The sequence below is a fragment of the Nilaparvata lugens genome, chromosome 13 (genome assembly GCF_014356525.2).
Source record: "Nilaparvata lugens isolate BPH chromosome 13, ASM1435652v1, whole genome shotgun sequence".
Taxonomy (NCBI): Eukaryota; Metazoa; Arthropoda; class Insecta; order Hemiptera; family Delphacidae; genus Nilaparvata; species Nilaparvata lugens.
The window spans coordinates 19282409-19303011 of record NC_052516.1 but is presented as its reverse complement, the minus strand read 5'-3'; the positions used below and the strand labels follow the sequence as shown (position 1 = coordinate 19303011).

Sequence of the window (20603 nt, the reverse complement as noted above, 5' to 3'; positions counted from 1 at the left end):
CGCTCTAAAATATTTGGGGTCCTCTCCTGGTGGCATTGGTTGGCGAGTGCTGGTTCTCCTTTCTCAATTTTACAAATCTTATTTCCGACTTTCAAATTAACATAAAATTTGAATATCTTAGTCCTCCGCCATTTAGGTTCAAATAGATCTTACAAAAAAAATATCAAAATATTGCTTAGATTGTAAGATTAATAATTTCTTTGCTTTCGAGCCATATCGATAACATAGACTATACAACAATTCAACACAGATTCCGAACATTTATAGAAATATATATAAATATTTTTGAATTGGCCTACAATTGCCGCCTATTAACTGCCGTTTTACTATTGGTGCATGCAAATTTTATTCGGTATTCATGCGCCTGGTACCTCTTATTTCCTGAATACATTAAATTATTTTTATTTGGTTTATTTGTTATGCTCTTTACATGCTAGCTAATATTCTATACATTAATATTAATTCCATGCTACCTAATAATTAGCCACGTGATCAAATGTTTTTTCACATTGCACACCATCTGATTGCAATAAAGCTCTGCCAAGGGGTTTTGGTCAGATTCTACGTTTCTCGGTTTGATCGATCTCTAGGTCACCGATCCGTGAATACATGTACCTAACCTCAATCTTCAAATATTTTATATAATAATCTATTTATGAGCAATAAAATTCCTTCAAATCCTTTTTAGGCTTTTGTACCATTTAGCCAGAACAAGCTGAGGCTATCTAATCTTAGTTATTATCTATTTGGCGATATTAGCCAGTTACTTTATTTTCAGACCTATTACTATTTCAGTTAGGGATTTTTATCTACCCAAATTTGATACTTTACACGCGCCCCTGGGTTTGAATTCAAAATATTTGAGAATCACAATGTTTTTAATGAAAACCCACCCTTCAATACATCGATATACACTATACTTTATTTATAAATTATACTCCCATACTTCTATCACAGTTCGCAGACATATTTGCTGCATCTCCTTTATACCTTTATCAAATACAATAACAAATTCTCCTCCTCAACACACATAAAATATCATAAATATAAACTTCTAAACACACTCCTCTTGATAACACTTAAAACATAATATTTTTAAATTCGCCGCTTGCAGGGCCGCCAACCTAACTACACACATTCCATGATTCTCACAAATGATTCCTTTTAGATAATAATTTTGATTCACAAAACTTCTGGGCTTATATCTTATAGTATTTCTTAGGTCTTAATATAAATAATTTTCTATACATCAGGTACAATACTTTTCTTTTGCTGATGGCTCTTTGGTTTTTTGGTAGCTTGCATTCACTTTAGGTTTTTTCAGGTAACAAACGTGGCATAATTAAAAGTAATAAATATAAAACATATAAATAAATATACCGACATTAATAAATATAATAAATAACAATAATAAATAACAATAATAAATAACAATTTTGGGGTAACCATACTTTTTCATAATCATATGTTTGCAGGCATTACATATTTGATTCAGGTGGCCTTGCCCAGCTGGTCACTGGCTCTACAGAATTTGCTGTCGAATTTCATAACTAACCTAATTGCTGCATTTTTTTCCTTTCAAAGGTAATTAACAATTTTTAAACATACTATCCCCACTTGTGTCCTTTTTTAGTTGATGTAGCTAATTTAATTACATATTTAAAAATTAATCTTTTTCTTGTTGCAGGCTTCTAACGGTTGGAAGGAATTAAAACACTGGATTGTTGCCATGCGGTTCTATGCCAAGATTAAATTTATTAAGGAAGGTCAGTAATCGGTTTGATAATAATGTTTTCCTTGATTTCTTATCATATTATTTCAAATTTGATGATATTTCATGTAGAATTGTTGTGGTCTTCCCATATCTTTTGACTTTCTGCTTGTAGCTATACTATAGGCCGGTTGGGTTATCTGCTGTCCGGTTGTTAATTGTTGAGGCTGTCCTATTATTAACTTATCTTCATGAATATAAAACCCCGGTATCTTGTGTATTCTTTCAAACAATTCCTTACTTCATTTATGATAATTCCTTTTAATCCATTCTTTTCCCTATCCATCTGTACTCTTAACTCATCCTTCCTTTCATTATTTTCATCTAATATTCTTAATTTCGGCTCATTATAACTCATTAGGCTTGCAACAATAAACATCTTTATAATATTAAATTTCCAACCATCAATAATAGATCCATTTAACAACAACAATACAATATTTTTCGTCCTATCCACAACACAGTCTTTTATTAATATCACAGCCATTTTAACATACATTACACACCATATCAAAACATTTATCAACTTCTTAATATTGTAATCTTTCAACATATAGCCAGGTACTTCCATTTTATTAATATAATTCCTTATTTCTTCCACTCTTATTAACCACTTCCCATTCTTCATTAGTCTATCTTCCATTTCCTTGTTGCCCATGCACGAATCCATAGTATTCCTATCAGTTCCATTCTTATTCCAACATGAATCCATAATAGTTTCGTAAGCAGCTCCGGTTTTGTTCCATTTATTTGATCCGTTTTTCCGGTCACATTGCTGATCATAGCCTTTAAAACGTATGTGCCGCGGATGCACGCCGTTGGTGATCTCTTCCTGTCCTCCTCGGTGTCGGTCCGGTGTCCTCTTCGGGCGTTTGAACCGTGCATGCGGCCGGTATGCGCGCGCGTGGTTCCTCCTTCGTCACTTCTTCCACCTCCGGGCCTTGCGATGCATCTTCTTCATTCGGTCCTGTATGCTGTCCTCCTCGTCCTGATGCCGGTCGGGTGTCCTCGGGCGCCTCCGTCTCCGGGCCTTGCGATGGTCGCTCCTCTTGTCCGGTAGTCCGTCCTCCCTGGTGTCATCCTCTTGGTCCTCTATCCTGGGTTCCTTGGGGTGCCTTGGTGGGGTCGAATGATGCACGGGTGCGGTGGCGGTCTCTTGATGCGCGAGTGTGACTTTCAAAGCGGGTAGTATGGTGGCGGTCTCTTGATGTGCGGGCTGCTCTATCTGCAGTGATGGATCGTCGGCGGGGAATATAAGGCTCAAGAGGGGTTGATGCTTACAGGGCGCTTTAAGTGCATGGTGGGCGGCGGTTTTTTGTGGTTGGATATTGGGGTTATCATATAGTCCTGGTTTATTAGCTGTAGTTTTCTGTATATCTGGTGGCGGGTCTTTGGGTGCTGGGTTCCGGGTTTTTTGTTGATTCAATCCTATTGCATGCGCTAATGTATAATTTGTGCTTACTTGTTGAGGTGGCGGTTTATAATTTCTGTTGTAATTGTTCTGAGTGTGATTATTATTTGAGTTTAATCGATCACGGCCATCATAGTGATTCCTACGGTTGCTCTGCTGGGCATAGTGGTTGGTTGTGCGATTTTGAAATTTTTCATTATTCCAGTTACCATTTTGCTTGTGCTCATAGCGGCGTTCAAATTGAGGGGCAGATTGGTAGCGATCATATGATACCGGTTCATAATTTTGGCTGTTATACTGATTAAATTTTGAGTTATGTTGATTTGGTGCATATCTCTGGTCTGAACGGTGGTTTGATATTGCCATCACAGACTGTATGCCATATAAATGATTTATCAGCTGTTTGCAATCAGTAATGGGTTGTGTGGCGAGTGCCATTCTAACTTGATACGGTAGCTTCTTTAAAATAATACTTGCTAATGCCGATTCATTAATGGGCTCGCTCAATTGAGAATTTTTAAACTGTAGGGCAGTGACGAAAGTGGTACATGCACCGTCTAAGTTAGGGTTGAAATCGCATGATATAATGTCCGCTAGCACGTCCAACTGTTTACTTCTGCTCCAATACTGTTCCAGGAAGACAGCTACAAACTCATCCAATGATGTAAATTCATGGGCTCTACTCCGAAAGAACATCAGGGGTTCGCCAATCAATAAACTAGTCAAACGAAGACGCCAAAAATTCCAAGAGGTAGGTGCAAGAGTTTGTACTAATTTTATCTGATCAATGAATGGTTGAGGTTGCAAATGGCGATCAGTATTATCAAATTTTCCCAGTCCTTGTAATATACTATGTACGTTGAGGTTGTCTGTTTGAATCCCTTGAGGTCGTTGTTGAATATGATTTTCTAATGCTGTTATTTTTTCCTGTGTTATCTGCCATTGACTATTATGTGTAATTTTATTTGCGTTTATTTCTTGATTTAATTGAGTCAGAGTGGATTTTTGAATTAGTAGAGTTCCGTTTAAAGCTTTACAGGTTTCTGTATTTTGATTTATGCTACCTTGCAGTTGGTTCATTTTTGTGGACATATTAATCTGTTTATTTTGTATTTCTTTAATACTGTTAATATTTTTGTCAACTGTAGTTGTTAAGGTTTGATTGGCAACGGTAATTTGTTTGTGGATTTCTTGGTGGCAATCGGCCTTAATGTTATTTGTTATATCCTGAATGGGTGTAGTGATTTGTGTGGTTAGGTTATCTATCCTTTCATTGAGTTCACATGTAACCGTATCCAACCTTTCCGATAATCCTGCCGTAACTTTATCCTGATTTTCGTTTTGTAGAGTTATCATTGCTTTTAATTCTTCCCTATGATTCTCTACTTTAGTTTCAATATTATCCAACTGTTGTTCTACTGATTTTATAGCGCCTGCGGTCTCTTTCATGCCCTGTTCCACTGTTTGTTTATTTTCCTCTTTTACTGTAGCAATCTCTTTTTTAATCTCCTGCATCATATTATCCATTGTTTTTTGTAACATAATATTGAAAGTACTGCTAGTTTGTTCCATTATTACCTTTTGAAGCGGATCTAACTCTGTGATTGAAAATATACTTTGTTTGCCCAGGTGTGACTCGGCCTCCGGCGATGCGGGTTCTGCAGGCTGCTCCTCGCCCCCTTCAAAGTTGATCTCTACTATCCGTTGATTCAATGGTGTGTCAGCGGCGTCGATTCGAGTGGATGATAGAGGTTGCAGACCTGGTGGATCGAAGACTATCGACCCGACGCTTCCTGGTTCCCTTTCTCGTGGCGTATTGGCATCTACCGTGGTGGGGTTTGATGTGCTTGGAGTCGACAAAGTGGGATCTGTGCAACCGCCATACATATATGAAACTTCAGAGTTTGCGGGAGTGTGATTCATTATGTCAAATATGATAAATGCTAATTAAAAAGTGATAAATGATAAGCGAAAATGCTTAAAAAAGAGACACAAATCGGGACTTACAGTGAAACAGTGATGTGTAAAGTGTTTGGATACTCAAAGACAAGGTATTTATACTTAAGTTTTTTATAATGCTCTAGCGCCCCCAATGTTTTGTTTTAATTTATTCTTGGCTAGTTTACAGGCTGTGACTTATTTTCCAACCGGCTTAAACATATAATATATTTTTGACTAGAAAGTAATAGCAGTTTAGGCTTATAAAATATAATCTCTCTCTATAAACATGTATTTTTTACAGTACTAATAATATAAAATTTTCTTTAAAACATATAATTTCTCTTTATTTAAAGCTATTGATTCCCCAAAAAGTAATACAAATTTCACTTCGCCAGTTTTCCTCAAAACTCGTATAAGTTATCTATAATTTTCAATATGGTTATTGACTTAATTTCAAATAATTATTCAATGAGCTTGGCTCTCATCATCAGTCCCACGTTGGTACGGCATGTTTGTTTTATGTCACGTTATTCTTTATATTTAAATAACGATTAGCCTCCTGCTTGGCATCAGTCGGTAAAGCATGAGATTTGATATAATTATATAATTAGGTCGTGGTTTTCTAATAGTATTCAGTCTTAAAAAATCTTGATAGGCCTAGGTATGGGCTTCTCCTATAACTCTTGTAATTCAATAAAAAAATAAATATATATAAATATGATACTTATACAATAGTGATGAGGAATAATAAATAAATTGCACACCATAAACGTTTCATACATATATTACACAAATAATGCAAAAAAAATAAATCGAGGCAAAAAATATATAAAGAGCGATAAAAAATATAATATAAAAATAGAACAATAATTGAAATCAATAAAAATATCACAGGCTAAATTTTATATTCTAGATTTATGGCACGAATCATTACCATGTGCCTTTATCTTAAAATCATATGCATTCTTTTGCATGTAGCTGCGATATGCGCTTGCTAATACTTGTCGACTTGGACAATTCAATTAAAAATGTATGCTTTAAGATCAGCTTGATAAATTAGCCACTAATAATCCAAATATATATATATTAGAATCTCTAGTACTTAGTAGATTTCTTTGTATCGAATATATATTTTTATCTCAGGGTGCAAGATTCGGCACCTGACGGAATAGGTAGAGCCATTCATCTAGTGAATTAGAGCTATAATAAACTATCGCAAATTATATTGCAAAAATTAAATATCATATGCATATGTTTTAATAGCCTAGATTTTGTACTTCTTTGATTTAATAGAAATTTCTGAAATATTGATCTATCTTTTTTCTTTTAATAAAATACCTTTAATAATAATTTTACTTGTGCAAGTATTACTCTTATTAATTTCTTAATTTATAATAAAAACCCTTTCGACAAGCTAGCTTTGATTATTAGATTAATTCGAAGCACTAGGGCGCCCATCACTAATTCAAATTTATCACTCACGTGTCGAAAATCTTCTTGTAAACCGCCGATGTCGATCCAACTACATGTGGTCCGGGAATATGGTAGCCGGAATCGTCTCCTCCAAGGGGTTATAAATTTAATTAAAAATGAAAATGACTTCCGCTTCACAATAGCCTCACGAAGTCTTTTAAGAAATTTAATAATTTAATTTAACTTTAACTTTTACAAAATCATTTTCAAGGTACTACGCTCTAAAATATTTGGGGTCCTCTCCTGGTGGCATTTGGTTGGCGAGTGCTGGTTCTCCTTTCTCAATTTTACAAATCTTATTTCCGACTTTCAAATTAACATAAAATTTGAATATCTTAGTCCTCCGCCATTTAGGTTCAAATAGATCTTACAAAAAAAATATCAAAATATTGCTTAGATTGTAAGATTAATAATTTCTTTGCTTTCGAGCCATATCGATAACATAAACTATACAACAATTCAACACAGATTCCGAACATTTATAGAAATATATATAAATATTTTTGAATTGGCCTACAATTGCCGCCTATTAACTGCCGTTTTACTATTGGTGCATGCAAATTTTATTCGGTATTCATGCGCCTGGTACCTCTTATTTCCTGAATACATTAAATTATTTTTATTTGGTTTATTTGTTATGCTCTTTACATGCTAGCTAATATTCTATACATTAATATTAATTCCATGCTACCTAATAATTAGCCACGTGATCAGATGTTTTTTCACATTGCACACCATCTGATTGCAATAAAGCTCTGCCAAGGGGTTTTGGTCAGATTCTACGTTTCTCGGTTTGATTGATCTCTAGGTCACCGATCCGTGAATACATGTACCTAACCTCAATCTTCAAATATTTTATATAATAATCTATTTATGAGCAATAAAATTCCTTCAAATCCTTTTTAGGTTTTTGTACCATTTAGCCAGAACAAGCTGAGGCTATCTAATCTTAGTTATTATCTATTTGGCGATATTAGCCAGTTACTTTATTTTCAGACCTATTACTATTTCAGTTAGGGATTTTTATCTACCCAAATTTGATACTTTACACTATCTATGGTATAAGTAGGTCTTATAATGATTTTATATTTTAGAGATTAGCCTACCCCAATTCAATTTACAAAAGCAGCATACAATAAGACAGTATAATTGATGGAATCCACTTCAAAATTCTGTTTGTCGGAACAGGCTATAGAGCCTTTATTGTTTATTGTTTTTGAAGGGATTATTGTTTTTGAAGGGACGGATTCAAGGATCCAAAGGTTCAAAGAACCCCCGACGTCAACCGAAGCTTATTGTGTTCCCAAGTAGTATGTTAGTTATTCAAACCAATACCTGTGTTCTTTACAAGAACCAGGAGTTTTCCCTATATTAACATCCCATTCATCACCCGGTTGCTTGTTGCAATCCAGTGTGATATGCATAGAAGTCTCTTCAGACTGATTAGTCCTCGTGACCTACGTGAGTTCCACTCCTGGCCTACTTTGAAGGTCCTACCGCTGAGAAAGCGGTGGCCAAGTTGCCTTCAGGGTGCCCGGCCACCCTTGACTTAGCCTCTTGACTCACATTTGTGCGTGGAGTTTCACTCATCTCTGGTCTCTTGGGTTTTTCTTTCAGCCCCACCGAAACTCTGCAGGGTAAGAAGCCTCACCTCTCCCAAGAAGTTTTGCCTAAATGGCCGTCCTTCTTTGAGCAGTGGTGAGTTTTGGTCTCTACACCCACAAAATCGTGACCTACATGAGTTTCACTCCTGGCTTCTTTATAAATCCTTCCGCTGAAGGAGGGGTCGCCAAATTGCCTCTAGGGCACCTGGCCACCCTCGACTTAGCCTCTGGACCTACATTTGTGCCTGGAGTTTCACCCATCTCTGGTTTCTTGGGTTTTCCTTTTGTCCCTTCGAAACTGCCCTGATGGGGCAGAACCCGTGGTTTTGAAGGCAAGGCAACTTCTGTAGTTGTCTTGAGGTCCATTTTAGTCGCCTCCTACGATAAGCATGGTTACTGTGGGTGTTTTCAACACATTCTTGAGTACGATGATCGACTCAAAGCTCCCCCAACCCACAGGGGGCTATAGAGCCTTGGACACCAGATGAAGAAAAATTCTACCTAATCTATCAACCCACATAATGAACATTTTTGTCCGTAAGCTTACGTATCTATTAGATTTATCAATAAATGAATGTGAAATTCTATTATTTCAAATGAAAAAGCTTAATATTGTCTCAACCTTCTAATATTTATGTAAACTCTAAGGTTCAACTTTAAGAAATTTATATTGATTTTAAATTGGTAATCAATAATTTTGATGTAAAGTGGACTGTATTGAATAGAAAAGAAACAAGTGATATCTCTACAGAAACAAGTACATGCAATGAATATATAAAAGAACCACTCACCGAAAATCTGCAGAGTACCTAATGTAATATTTATATTATTGAGCTTACAACTCCCAGGTAAGGTATTCAGGTGTCCCCGAGGTAGGAGATGAATCAAGGATGGTGAAAAGGCAAGCTTAATTGTCATCTACTGTTGGTAAATTCGGCTTCTATCATATAACGTTGCACATATATTTCTGACGAGATATTTACAATGTCTTTAAAGACTATAGATCGGTGAACTTTCCAATCGAAAAATAATAGTTTAAAACTTTCAACTAAAGGGAGTTTGGCAAACACTCTTCCAAACGTAGGTTTATGGTGTACGATTTAACATTAACGAAAAAATAATAATTTGAAGAACAATTTTCTTCTGGGAATGATCGACGAATAATAATTATCAATTCCCGACTCGAGGCAAGCTATTACGAAGCGAGACTGAACTGAAAGAAAAAATCTACCGGCTAGTGAGCGCGACGCACTCAAGTGAAAGAAATACGAACTGAACGAGGAGCGCGCGTCCAATTCAAAAACGAAAAATGAAAACTAGAGCTGGCTCCAACATCCCCCCCCGGCTGAAAAGCTATTTTCAGACAAGGCTAGAGAACAAAGAAACGACAAAAACAATGAATAAACGACGAAAGAAATAAAAATAAAACAAAACGAGAATAAAACAAAAAATGCAAAAGGAAAATTATTGAGTAGGCAACGGATACAACTTTGTAGACGGCCTTTTGAAGCGACCATTGGCGCACCGCACCATAGCCACTCGAACGACACCGTCAGCACCGGGAAATACTTCCTCAATCACCCCCAGAGGCCATTTCAACGGTGCGACATTTGGTTGATCCACTAGGACGATTGTACCAACCGTGAGAGGGGTGGAATCCTTACACCATTTCACACGGGTTTGTAATTCATGTAAGTATTCTTTGCGCCAACGACTCCAGAAAGACTGAACCATTTGATTGACTAATTCAAACCGATCCAATCGATTCATTGGACGATCTTCCACATTTAACATAGGAAGGTACTTAAGAGGTGTCAAAGTGAGAAAATGAGCCGGTGTGAGGGCGAGGGGTTCACTCGGATCCGCGCTCATTTGACATAACGGGCGTGAGTTAAGTACAGCCTCAATTTGAACTAAGACAGTGTTCAATTCTTCGTAAGTCAACAACTGGTTACCAATAACTCGAAACAGGTGTGACTTTAATGATTTTATATTCGCCTCCCAAAGACCGCCGAAGTGAGGTGAACCTGGCGGGATGAAATTCCACTCAATGCTATGATCAGCAAGTTCATTCTGGAGCAGGTTTTGATATTCCTTGGAGTTCAGCATCCGTGACAATTTTATTAGCTCATCATAGGCGCCGACGAAGTTGGTACCATTATCGGAATACATGACCTTACAAGGACCTCGTCGAGCAAGGAAACGGCGAAAAGCTGATAAGAACATTTGGGTCGATAAGTCCGAAACTAATTCAATGTGAACGGCTTTAGTTGCCATACAGACAAAAAGACAAATGTACGATTTAAATATGAAAGGATTCCGACGCCTGGCCATGGTGATTCGAATGGGTCCACCATAATCAACTCCACATTGGACGAATGGTTTAGACGACAGAGTTCTACAGGCTGGCAGATTGCCCATTTTCGGCGGTGTAAGAGTGGGGCGGTAGTGAAAACACTTGTTACATTTTCGTACATGACTCCTTATAAGGACACGGGCTGATAAAATCCAATATTTTTGTCTCAAAATAGACGCCAATAAATGAGGTCCAGCATGACAGTGCTTTTCATGAAAATAATCAATCAAAAGCGTGACCAATGGATCATTTTTCGGTAATATAATCGGATGACAGCTGTCATAATTCAACTCAGAATTTTGTAAACGTCCACCCACACGAATAATATCATGATCAAGAAAGGGTGACAGTTGTTGAAGATGAGAAGTACATTCTTTCCCAGCTTTCAATTCCAGTAATTCTTTCGAAAAATGAATTTTTTGTACGACTTTACACAAATGTTTTTCTGCCAAATCGAAATCTAATTCATGAGGTTTAGGCAATAGACGAAGTACTTTCAATATTAACACCATGATACGCAATAGACGTTGGTAGTTGGAACAACAAGCAATTAAAAGATGAATCGAATTAATAGATGAATTTTCCGACTGTACTACAGTGACAATTGAGTGAACCTTGACCTCAGGTAGACACTCTATAGGTTCCAGATCGACCTTGACGGGCCAATCACTCTCTTCTAACATTAGCCAAGAGGGGCCAGACCACCACAAATCATGATTAATTATTTCAGAAGGGGATAAACCTCTCGAAATGGGATCAGCTGGGTTTGAATTTCCTGCCACGTGTAACCAGTCGTTGATAGGACAGTCTTGAATTTTCGTAACTCGATTAGTGACGAAAGATTGCCATCTAGATGGACAGCCCCTGATCCAATGTAAGACTACAGTTGAATCCGATAATGCAACAACGCGAGTCACGTGACAACGAAGGCTCAAAACAGAGACAACAACCTGTATTAATTCAGCGAGCAAGAGCGCCGCGCATAATTCAAGCCTAGGTATGGATAAAGTCTTAGATGGCGCGACTTTTGATTTAGCGCACAACAATGTGATAGTTGCAGGTTGCATATCCATTTGAGATTTTATGTAGATCACACCACCATAACCTAAAGTCGATGCATCACAGAAACCAATGACAGTAATTTTCGAATCATTCATCACTCCTAAATGACGTGGTATGAAGAGATTGGACAATAAAGGGAACTCCTTCTGACATGTCTCCCATTGAAGCGCAATAGAGGGAGGTACTGAATCGTCCCAATCAAGACCAGCATTCCATAATTGTTTAATTAAACATTTAAGAAACAAAGTTAGGGGTGACAAGAGTCCCAAAGGATCGAAAATGCGTGCTACTACCGATAAAATGTGACGTTTGGTAGGAACAGACTGATTAGGATTCACTGAAAAACAAAACGAATCACTACCAGGTTGCCATTTCAAACCTAGGACAGCCAACAAATTTCCCATCTCGAAATCTTTAGACAAGGCCGATTTTTCATCTTCCGAGAAATCATTCATCAATTCAGGTGAATTGGAACTCCATTTAGTAAGTTCGAATCCGCCTCTCTCGAACAATTCTTTAGCCTGACTACAAAGACGATTTGCTTCACCTAAAGAAGACACACTTGTCACCAAATCATCCATAAACATGTCACTCGGAATACGAGCTTTAGCGTCAGGGAAATTTTCACCTTCTTCTTGAACAAGTTGATGGACAGTTCTGAGAGCTAGAAACGGTGACTCACTCAGACCAAATACGACAGTTTTTAATTCAAAAATTTGTATGGGATCATTGGACGAAAATCTCCATAACAAACGCTGAAATTTGCGACACGATTCATCGACAAGAATCTGTCTATACATCTGCTTTATATCAGCAGTTACAGCGATAGAAAATAACCGAAAATTGACTAACAGAACGAAAATATCCGTTTGCAACTTGGGGCTGATATGAAGTATATCATTCAATGATACTCCAGTAGTAGTTTTCGCGCCTGCGTCAAAGACAATACGCAAAGGCGTTGATTGACTCTGAGTTTTGATTACAGCATGATGAGGTATAAAATAACCACTTTTATCACTCTGATTTTTTATCAATTCCATGTGTCCTTGTTTGAGATAATCCAAGAGGACATCGTGATACACTAAACGCATGTTTGGATCACGTGCCAGTCGTTTCTCCAAACTGATGAGTCGACGTTCTGACATAGCATAAGAATCACCAAGACAATCAGGGGATTTTGAAAACGATAATGAGACAACGAATCTACCCGAATTTTCACGACGAACGGACGATGCAAAATCCTTCTCGCATTCCAACTCATCAGCAGTGAGTTGTTTTCCTACATCTGGAACGCTTTCCACTTCCCAAAATTTTCGAACTAACTTATCCAACGGTGATGTTAGACAAGTCATCAAACACGTTGAATTTTCTGAAGATTGAGTTAAAATAGGGGCTCTACCCATCAAAATATAACCGAAAACACTTTCCAAGGCCATCAAATAATTCGAATCAATTTCCACACGACCATTTCGGAAAATATGGGGCACTAATTCAGCTCCTATAATAGCGTCAATTTCGCTGGGAATGTGATAACTTTCATCAGCAAGTCGAAGACCAAACAAATTTGATAATTTAGAATTATCAATTTTACTAGTGGGAAGCTGTTCCATGATTTTTTCGACAACTAATGGTTCAATGGAAAATTTAACACTAGAATCGAGTCGAGATTGAAGCGTGACAAAAGTACGACCAAAAACTGATTGCGAATTTCCGCCAAAACCATTCACAATTAATTGGAAAGGAGAAATCGATAGTTGCAATTTACGACAAAGTTTACGAGTAATGAAATGACTTTGACTAGCTGAATCAACTAAAACTCTTATTTTGTGCAATCTACCTCTCTTATCAGGTACCTCGACTTGAGCAGTTGATAGTAGAACACTATACGGTGCCGACTTCGAATCGATAGAACAACAGGTAATAGTATTATTTTCTACCTTTTTCGCATCCGAATTTGATGACGAATTTGAAGCATTTCCGAAATGTAAAAGCGAATTATGCTTCTGACTACATTCCTCGCAGTTGGAAGAAGTACAATCTTTACTACGATGGGCTGGCGAGAAACATTTCAAACAGCAACCCTTCTCCTTAACAAAACGAAAACGGTCCCAAGGTGATAACTGACGAAAAAGACGACAATTGATCAATTTATGATTTGTCATCGAACATTTCAGACATTCTGATATTTTTACCGGTGATTTGGTCACTTGCGAATTCGATTGAACAACCAACACTTTGGATTTTGGTATTGGTTTCACTACTGGCTTGCATTGTTTAGACGATTCGTCATGCGGTAACGATTTAATCTGCCTTTCGATGAATGAAACAAAATCAGTATATGTGGGATCATCCTTAGTATGAACTGAAGCTTCAAATGCCTTTCGAGAAACAGGATCTAAAATTTTCAACGCTTGGAACAGAAATATTGCATCAGATACATCTTCACCTCGTAGGCGTTTTAAAGCAGTAATTGAACCACAGAACTGATCGACTATAGAAACTAAACCTGCACGAGACTCAGATTTTAGACAATTGAATTCGAAAATTTGTTTCAAGTACACATTTGAGAGTGAGCGGGGGTCATTGAACCGCTTAATTAATGCATCCCAAATAATTTCATAATTATTAGCAATAGGTGGTAGATGACGTGAAATATTAGCCGCTTCTCCAGATAGTTTGGACACCAGATATTGGACCTTTTGTTGATTTGGAATCGATTTGTTGTCATGAATCATGCATTTAAACATTTCGTAGAATACCGCCCATTTTGATTGATCTCCGTCGAACACAGGAATTTCAATTTTCGGTAAAATATTAGACGAATCCTTATTGGAAGATACAGGTTGAGCCGGGGTAGAAACACTAGGTACAACCTGACTGCGTTTTTTCAATTCACTAGCAATTGCTTCCATATGTTCGAACATTTCCATATGTGAACTACTAAATTTGGGTACAAATTCCGGGTCTTTTTCCATTTCAAGCTCCTGTATTTCCATTTCAACAGCTTCATAATCCTGAACAGTTTTAAGAGTGGAACTATAGAGAATTAGAAATTGTTTAGCACTAGCTTCTTCTTTTAAAGCCTTTTTGACAAATCGAAAGTACGTTGAATACGATAGAAATATTGCTCAAGTTTAGCTCGTTTGAGCTTTAACTTCTTTTCACTCATGATTGGATATTGGAAAGGTCTTAATGATTTTCATTTACTAATTTTCGAATAAAATTACGAATGCAACAATGAACGATTTTCATTGATGATTCAAGCAAGCAAAATGATAATGTTAGTACAAATTGAACAGAGAAAGCTCAATAGACGAAGCAAGCTAAGCGATAACGTTATCAGCATTGCAAAGTAACGGTTCCGATCGGACAATAGAGATAAGAGTGAACCAACTTGATCGGCTCAATTCATAATGTACAAACAGGTTTGAACCCTAGCATGCACAAACGATTTACAATAAAATTGGATAAGTGCTTGCCAAATATTTGAATAAAAAATAGCCAATAAAATCTGGCCTGGTGGACCAATGTAAACTCTAAGGTTCAACTTTAAGAAATTTATATTGATTTTAAATTGGTAATCAATAATTTTGATGTAAAGTGGACTGTATTGAATAGAAAAGAAACAAGTGATATCTCTACAGAAACAAGTACATGCAATGAATATATAAAAGAACAACTCACCGAAAATCTGCAGAGTACCTAATGTAATATTTATATTATTGAGCTTACAACTCCCAGGTAAGGTATTCAGGTGTCCCCGAGGTAGGAGATGAATCAAGGATGGTGAAAAGGCAAGCTTAATTGTCATCTACTGTTGGTAAATTCGGCTTCCATCATATAACGTTGCACATATATTTCTGACGAGATATTTACAATGTCTTTAAAGACTATAGATCGGTGAACTTTCCAATCGAAAAATAATAGTTTAAAACTTTCAACTAAAGGGAGTTTGGCAAACACTCTTCCAAACGTAGGTTTATGGTGTACGATTTAACATTAACGAAAAAATAATAATTTGAAGAACAATTTTCTTCTGGGAATGATCGACGAATAATAATTATCAATTCCCGACTCGAGGCAAGCTATTACGAAGCAAGACTGAACTGAAAGAAAAAATCTACCGGCTAGTGAGCGCGACGCACTCAAGTGAAAGAAATACGAACTGAACGAGGAGCGCGCGTCCAATTCAAAAATGAAAAATGAAAACTAGAGCTGGCTCCAACAATTTATTTTACTGACTCTTATCATTATAACTTTCCAACTTGATACGGTACTTGAAATATACAATATGTAAATAAACTAACTTTTGATACACACCATAATCAAAGTTACTGGAGTATACCAAAATTACCTTTACTACTATTATAGACAGTCAACTTATTCCATTTTCATTCTAAGATTTGCTATTTCTATCGATTTACTCAAAAGACAAGACTGCGAAAAGTTCAACAACCTTAAATTGTTGCTTGTTTCCTCATAATAAAATTGGCGCTGAGAATTTTAAGACTATTGAGCGTAATATAATCTCTACCACTAAACATAAAGTTGTTCTTTTTATCTGCCAATTCATTCACCTTAATCCAATCTTTGTTCCTGAAGGGTGAAAACATAGTAGAGCGGCGAATGTGTCTTTAAGCTTGAGAGTGTTAAATGCAATGCATGTGTTGAAGTGGGTCAAAACATACTGCTCCATTATTCCCTACTAGAGTGTGCCACTATTTTATTACATGCAGTACATTCATGTCACTCTCAACTTTAAAGCTTAAAACTATGTTCCACCCCATCTATCCTTTCCATCTAACTGTCTTTCCATTCTAACAATTGCTGTTTCTATTGGTCAGGCTGCAAGCCTTCAAGAATCAGCTGATCGTGAGACTGCGGCGAGTTCTGCATGATGAAAGCAACGTGTTTCGGTCACGTGACGGCAATCCCTATAATGTCCATTACAAGGGGACTAGATCCAGTCATTTAGGTAGGTTTATGAGACGGTTTGCTGTATTCAGAAGTTTGAAGAGATTGAGCATTCATTGAGTTCAAACTTCGACAATAGTTGGTCCTTTAATTACCAGTAATATATTATTATTATTAAGAATTATTTTCAATAAATTACAATCAAATATATTTATTAGTTGGTTGGATGACAAGAAAAATACTAGAAACAGTAATACTTTTTGCATTATAAGGTATTTAACTTTTAAATAATCCAATAATAAATGTATAAAACTCTGAAAATAATGAACTTTCAAATAATTTGGTATAATATCAAATCCAGAAAATGAATCAGTGACTCAATAGTTTCGATTTTAGAGCTACGTTTGGTTAAATTCTATTTATACTAAGTAGACTGATATATACTATATATTAATATATACTATAGTCTGTTCTCAAAAAGCAGAGCCTACATCTTAACGTTTGTGCTTGTGAAAATATGAAAGTATGAAAGTACTGACTCATGTAAGCTTATTTCATAAATATTAAAGCAATGACTCATATCATCTATAAAAAGTACAAACTTTATGTTGTTGTATTTCCTTTTGATGAACAGACTATAAGTCTATTCAAAATAATATACTATTCAATGAATGTTTTTTATGAGCATTAATATAAGTTTATTCAATATGTACTATTACTTACTAATTAATTATGCAGGTACGTCACAAGAACTGCTGTGTGATCTAATGAAATCAGTGCCGCGGTTGAGAACCATTGACGGCAAATCGCGTCCATTCTCGGAGACCGGTCTGGGGGACTCGGTGCCCCGCGTACCCCTGTTCGCCCCCCAGGAGCACTACAACAACTGCGCCATTGTCAGCAGTGCCGGCTCCCTCAAAGGGTCCAACCTTGGTCCGCTCATAGGTTAGTTTCATTGCAATCATCTTGTATTTCGTGTTATACACATGTTATAACATACTATCATACAATCACTATACTCTGAATAAAACAATATGAGCCAAAGTCAAACTATCCGTGTTGTTAAATTGTGATGCAGAGTTGCCAATTTGAATATTAATTTATTGACACAAATATCACTTATCATATTCTTCTATGCAATAAGAGAGATTAGGGTTCTGTTTGTTCGCATCAAAACATGTCAACTTGTGGATTGCCGGATACCGGAAAAACGGGAATGATATAGATCTCCAAAATTTGCAAATAGATTCTAAAAATATCAATCTCGTGCACAAGCCCAAATTTAAATTTTCCTTCTAGATTTTTCAGAGTAAATGTTCAAATTTCATTCATGGGACATAAATATATTATAATTGAAATGCACATACCATTATGTTAATATAAAACTATAATCTAGAGAGACTACCTCTTCTTTAAGATATGGCTAAAATTGGTAACTAAATTAATAATCAGTCGAATTTTGTCCGACAGGACTGAAATTAACTTGAAATTTTGCATATAGATTCTTTATTAACCGAGGATGGTTCCAGGCCTACTTCATACTCTTCAAGATTCCACTCCGTCAAGTTTTTGAATAGTCCCTTGCGGAGCACGGGCTACCTGCTAGTTAATGATAATAATAATTATTATTAAATGATAATTATAAGCGGAATGATTGGTAGGAAAGAAATAAGTCATATGGGCTTGAAAATATTTAAGTTTTGGACAATGTGGCAACACGGATATTTTGTTCAAGTCTCAGTTGTTTAGATTGTTGTTTAGACTTATTATTATTATTAAACAAAAATCCAAATTAAATGCTGTAATTCACCCCGAAGACTTCTGCTACTGCAAATATTGACAATAGGGTAAACAGCTAGATGGAATTTGGATCTTCGTTTGATAATAATAATTAATTCATTAGAATTTGAATAATTGCATATCTCAGTAATTTCCATCTGTAGTTGTCTAGACTGTTTGATAGACTTGTTTAGATTGTTTTGTCCAAGTCTCAACCTATTTAGTTCAGAGTTGTTCAATTATCTATATAATTTAGTAGGTTGGGATCCATTGTCGATTTAGATGAAGGATCCAATCTTGCATGTATCTTAATGTCTCCGCTATCTTCTACTTTCTAATTCCTAACTCATTCTCAAACATTCTATAATAATTATGTGTTAATATTTTTTATGAATAAGTAAATAAATACGACAAATTACATTATTTAATCTTTCTCCCAATTTTCAGATAGCAACGACGTAGTCCTGCGTTTCAACCACGCGCCCACTGAGGGCTATGACGATGACGTAGGAACTAAGACGACAATTCGTATTCTCAACTCACAGGTTGTCTCAAAACCTGAGTTCAATTTCCTATATTCGCCCATGTACAGAGATATTAAACTGCTTGCCTGGGATCCATCCAACTATACGTCTTCCTTGGAGCAGGTAACTTGCATGTTCTATAAACTACAAGTCTACCAAAAGAAAATAGTTTAGATCATAATAAAACACTAGAATATTCTCTAAAAATGTCACGAGTTTATTAAATTATAGGCCGCGAGCTATAACATGAACATCAGCCCCTCAAACGGTGATAGAGTGGCTGGCGTGGTAGGGATGTAGGGGTGGGAATGTCTCTCTCACACATCTTCCCTTCTCACTCAGCATTCATAATATCAGTGTAGGTAGAGAATGTTGGAAGTGAGAGTACCGTCTGTTGAGAACAATCTCACCAAGCTTTTACTCCCACATTAAAAATTGCAGATTTGAGTCTCATATGGTGGGAGTCGAAGGTTCATGTTATAACTCACGGCTTGTACTGAATCATGTTAATAGTAACTTTATTGTTAAAAAATATAGTATATCTATATATATAAAAACGAAATGGCACTCACTCACTGACTGACTGACTGACTCACTCGCAGAACTAAATATCTACCGCATCAAAAACGTTCAAATTTGGCAGGTATGTTCAGTTGGTCCTTTAGAGGCGCACTAAGAACGGATTTGGAAAAATTTCCCAAGGTACGCCCAAAATCTGCGTTTTTCCAGCGTTTTCTCAGCTTTATCGAGAACAAATTAACAGAAAATGTTCAAATGTACAGAAGCTCAGCTAGGGTGTAATAATGTTGTGTTAGAAGGAATTTGCAATAACGTCAAAGATACGCCCAAAATTAGCGTTTTCCAGCGTTTTTTGCGCTTTCTCAGCTTTATCGAGAACAAATGAACAGAAAATCTTCAAATTTAGTACAGAAGCTCAGCTGGAGTGTAATAATGTTGTGTTGGAAGGAATTTGAAATAATGCCAAAGATACGCCCAAAATTAGAGTTTTTCCAGTTTTTTTTGCGCCTTCTCGAGAACAAATGAACAGATAATTTTCAAATTTACTACAGAAGCTCAGCTGGGGTGTAATAATGTTGTGTTGGAAGGAATTTGTAATAACGCCAAAGATACGCCCAAAATTAGCGTTTTTAAGCCCGCGAGCCCGCTGATCTCATTTTTGGACGATCCAGTCGGGGGTCCAGGTCTGGCGGATATGGCGAGCGAAGCGAGCCTGACGGCTAGTATCACTATAAACAGTACCTGAAGTTTAGATAATATTATCTTTTTTCACAAAAAAGCAGATCATTAAATAATGATTAAATAATAATGATCATTAAGATCATTAAAATGATCGGGAGACAAAATCTAAGTATACCTTGTGCTATTTCTCTCCCGAATTTTGATCAGTTTACAAAGTCCGAAATAAGTATACAATTGAATAAATATAATTCCACACATAAATACAAGAACGTATATGTGATACATGCCAATTTATCTCACTTTGAACACTTTTATAACAATATAGCAGTTCGGATTTTTAGTAAATAATAATCAGTCTTCGATGGATGTCATGTCCGAAAGCTCTCCACATGGCGAGTAGGATAGCTTTTGATTATCAACTCTGAATTCAGACGTAACTTCTTACCTTCTTTTGAAGTTCTAGATGATCTAGGACCGTATTACATTAATCCACCAGGCTGGGTGGTCAGTGGGACAACAATTGTCTGAGTGAGTCGCGGGGCATAAGCTATTTTTGCTTTCATTACAC

The 20603-nt window shown here is 36.5% G+C and overlaps 1 protein-coding gene across 1 annotated transcript in view; it reads left to right on the top strand.

The window, feature by feature from the left end:
- The window catches only part of LOC111044443 (beta-galactoside alpha-2,6-sialyltransferase 2), a 41558-nt gene that overhangs the window by 2138 nt on the left and 18817 nt on the right, over positions 1–20603 (top strand). Inside the window, exons 3-5 of the mRNA XM_039439997.1 lie at positions 16463–16593; positions 17271–17477; positions 18759–18958. Of these exons, the coding sequence (XP_039295931.1) occupies positions 16463–16593; positions 17271–17477; positions 18759–18958 (538 nt within the window). The remainder of the gene's footprint in view (positions 1–16462; positions 16594–17270; positions 17478–18758; positions 18959–20603) is intronic.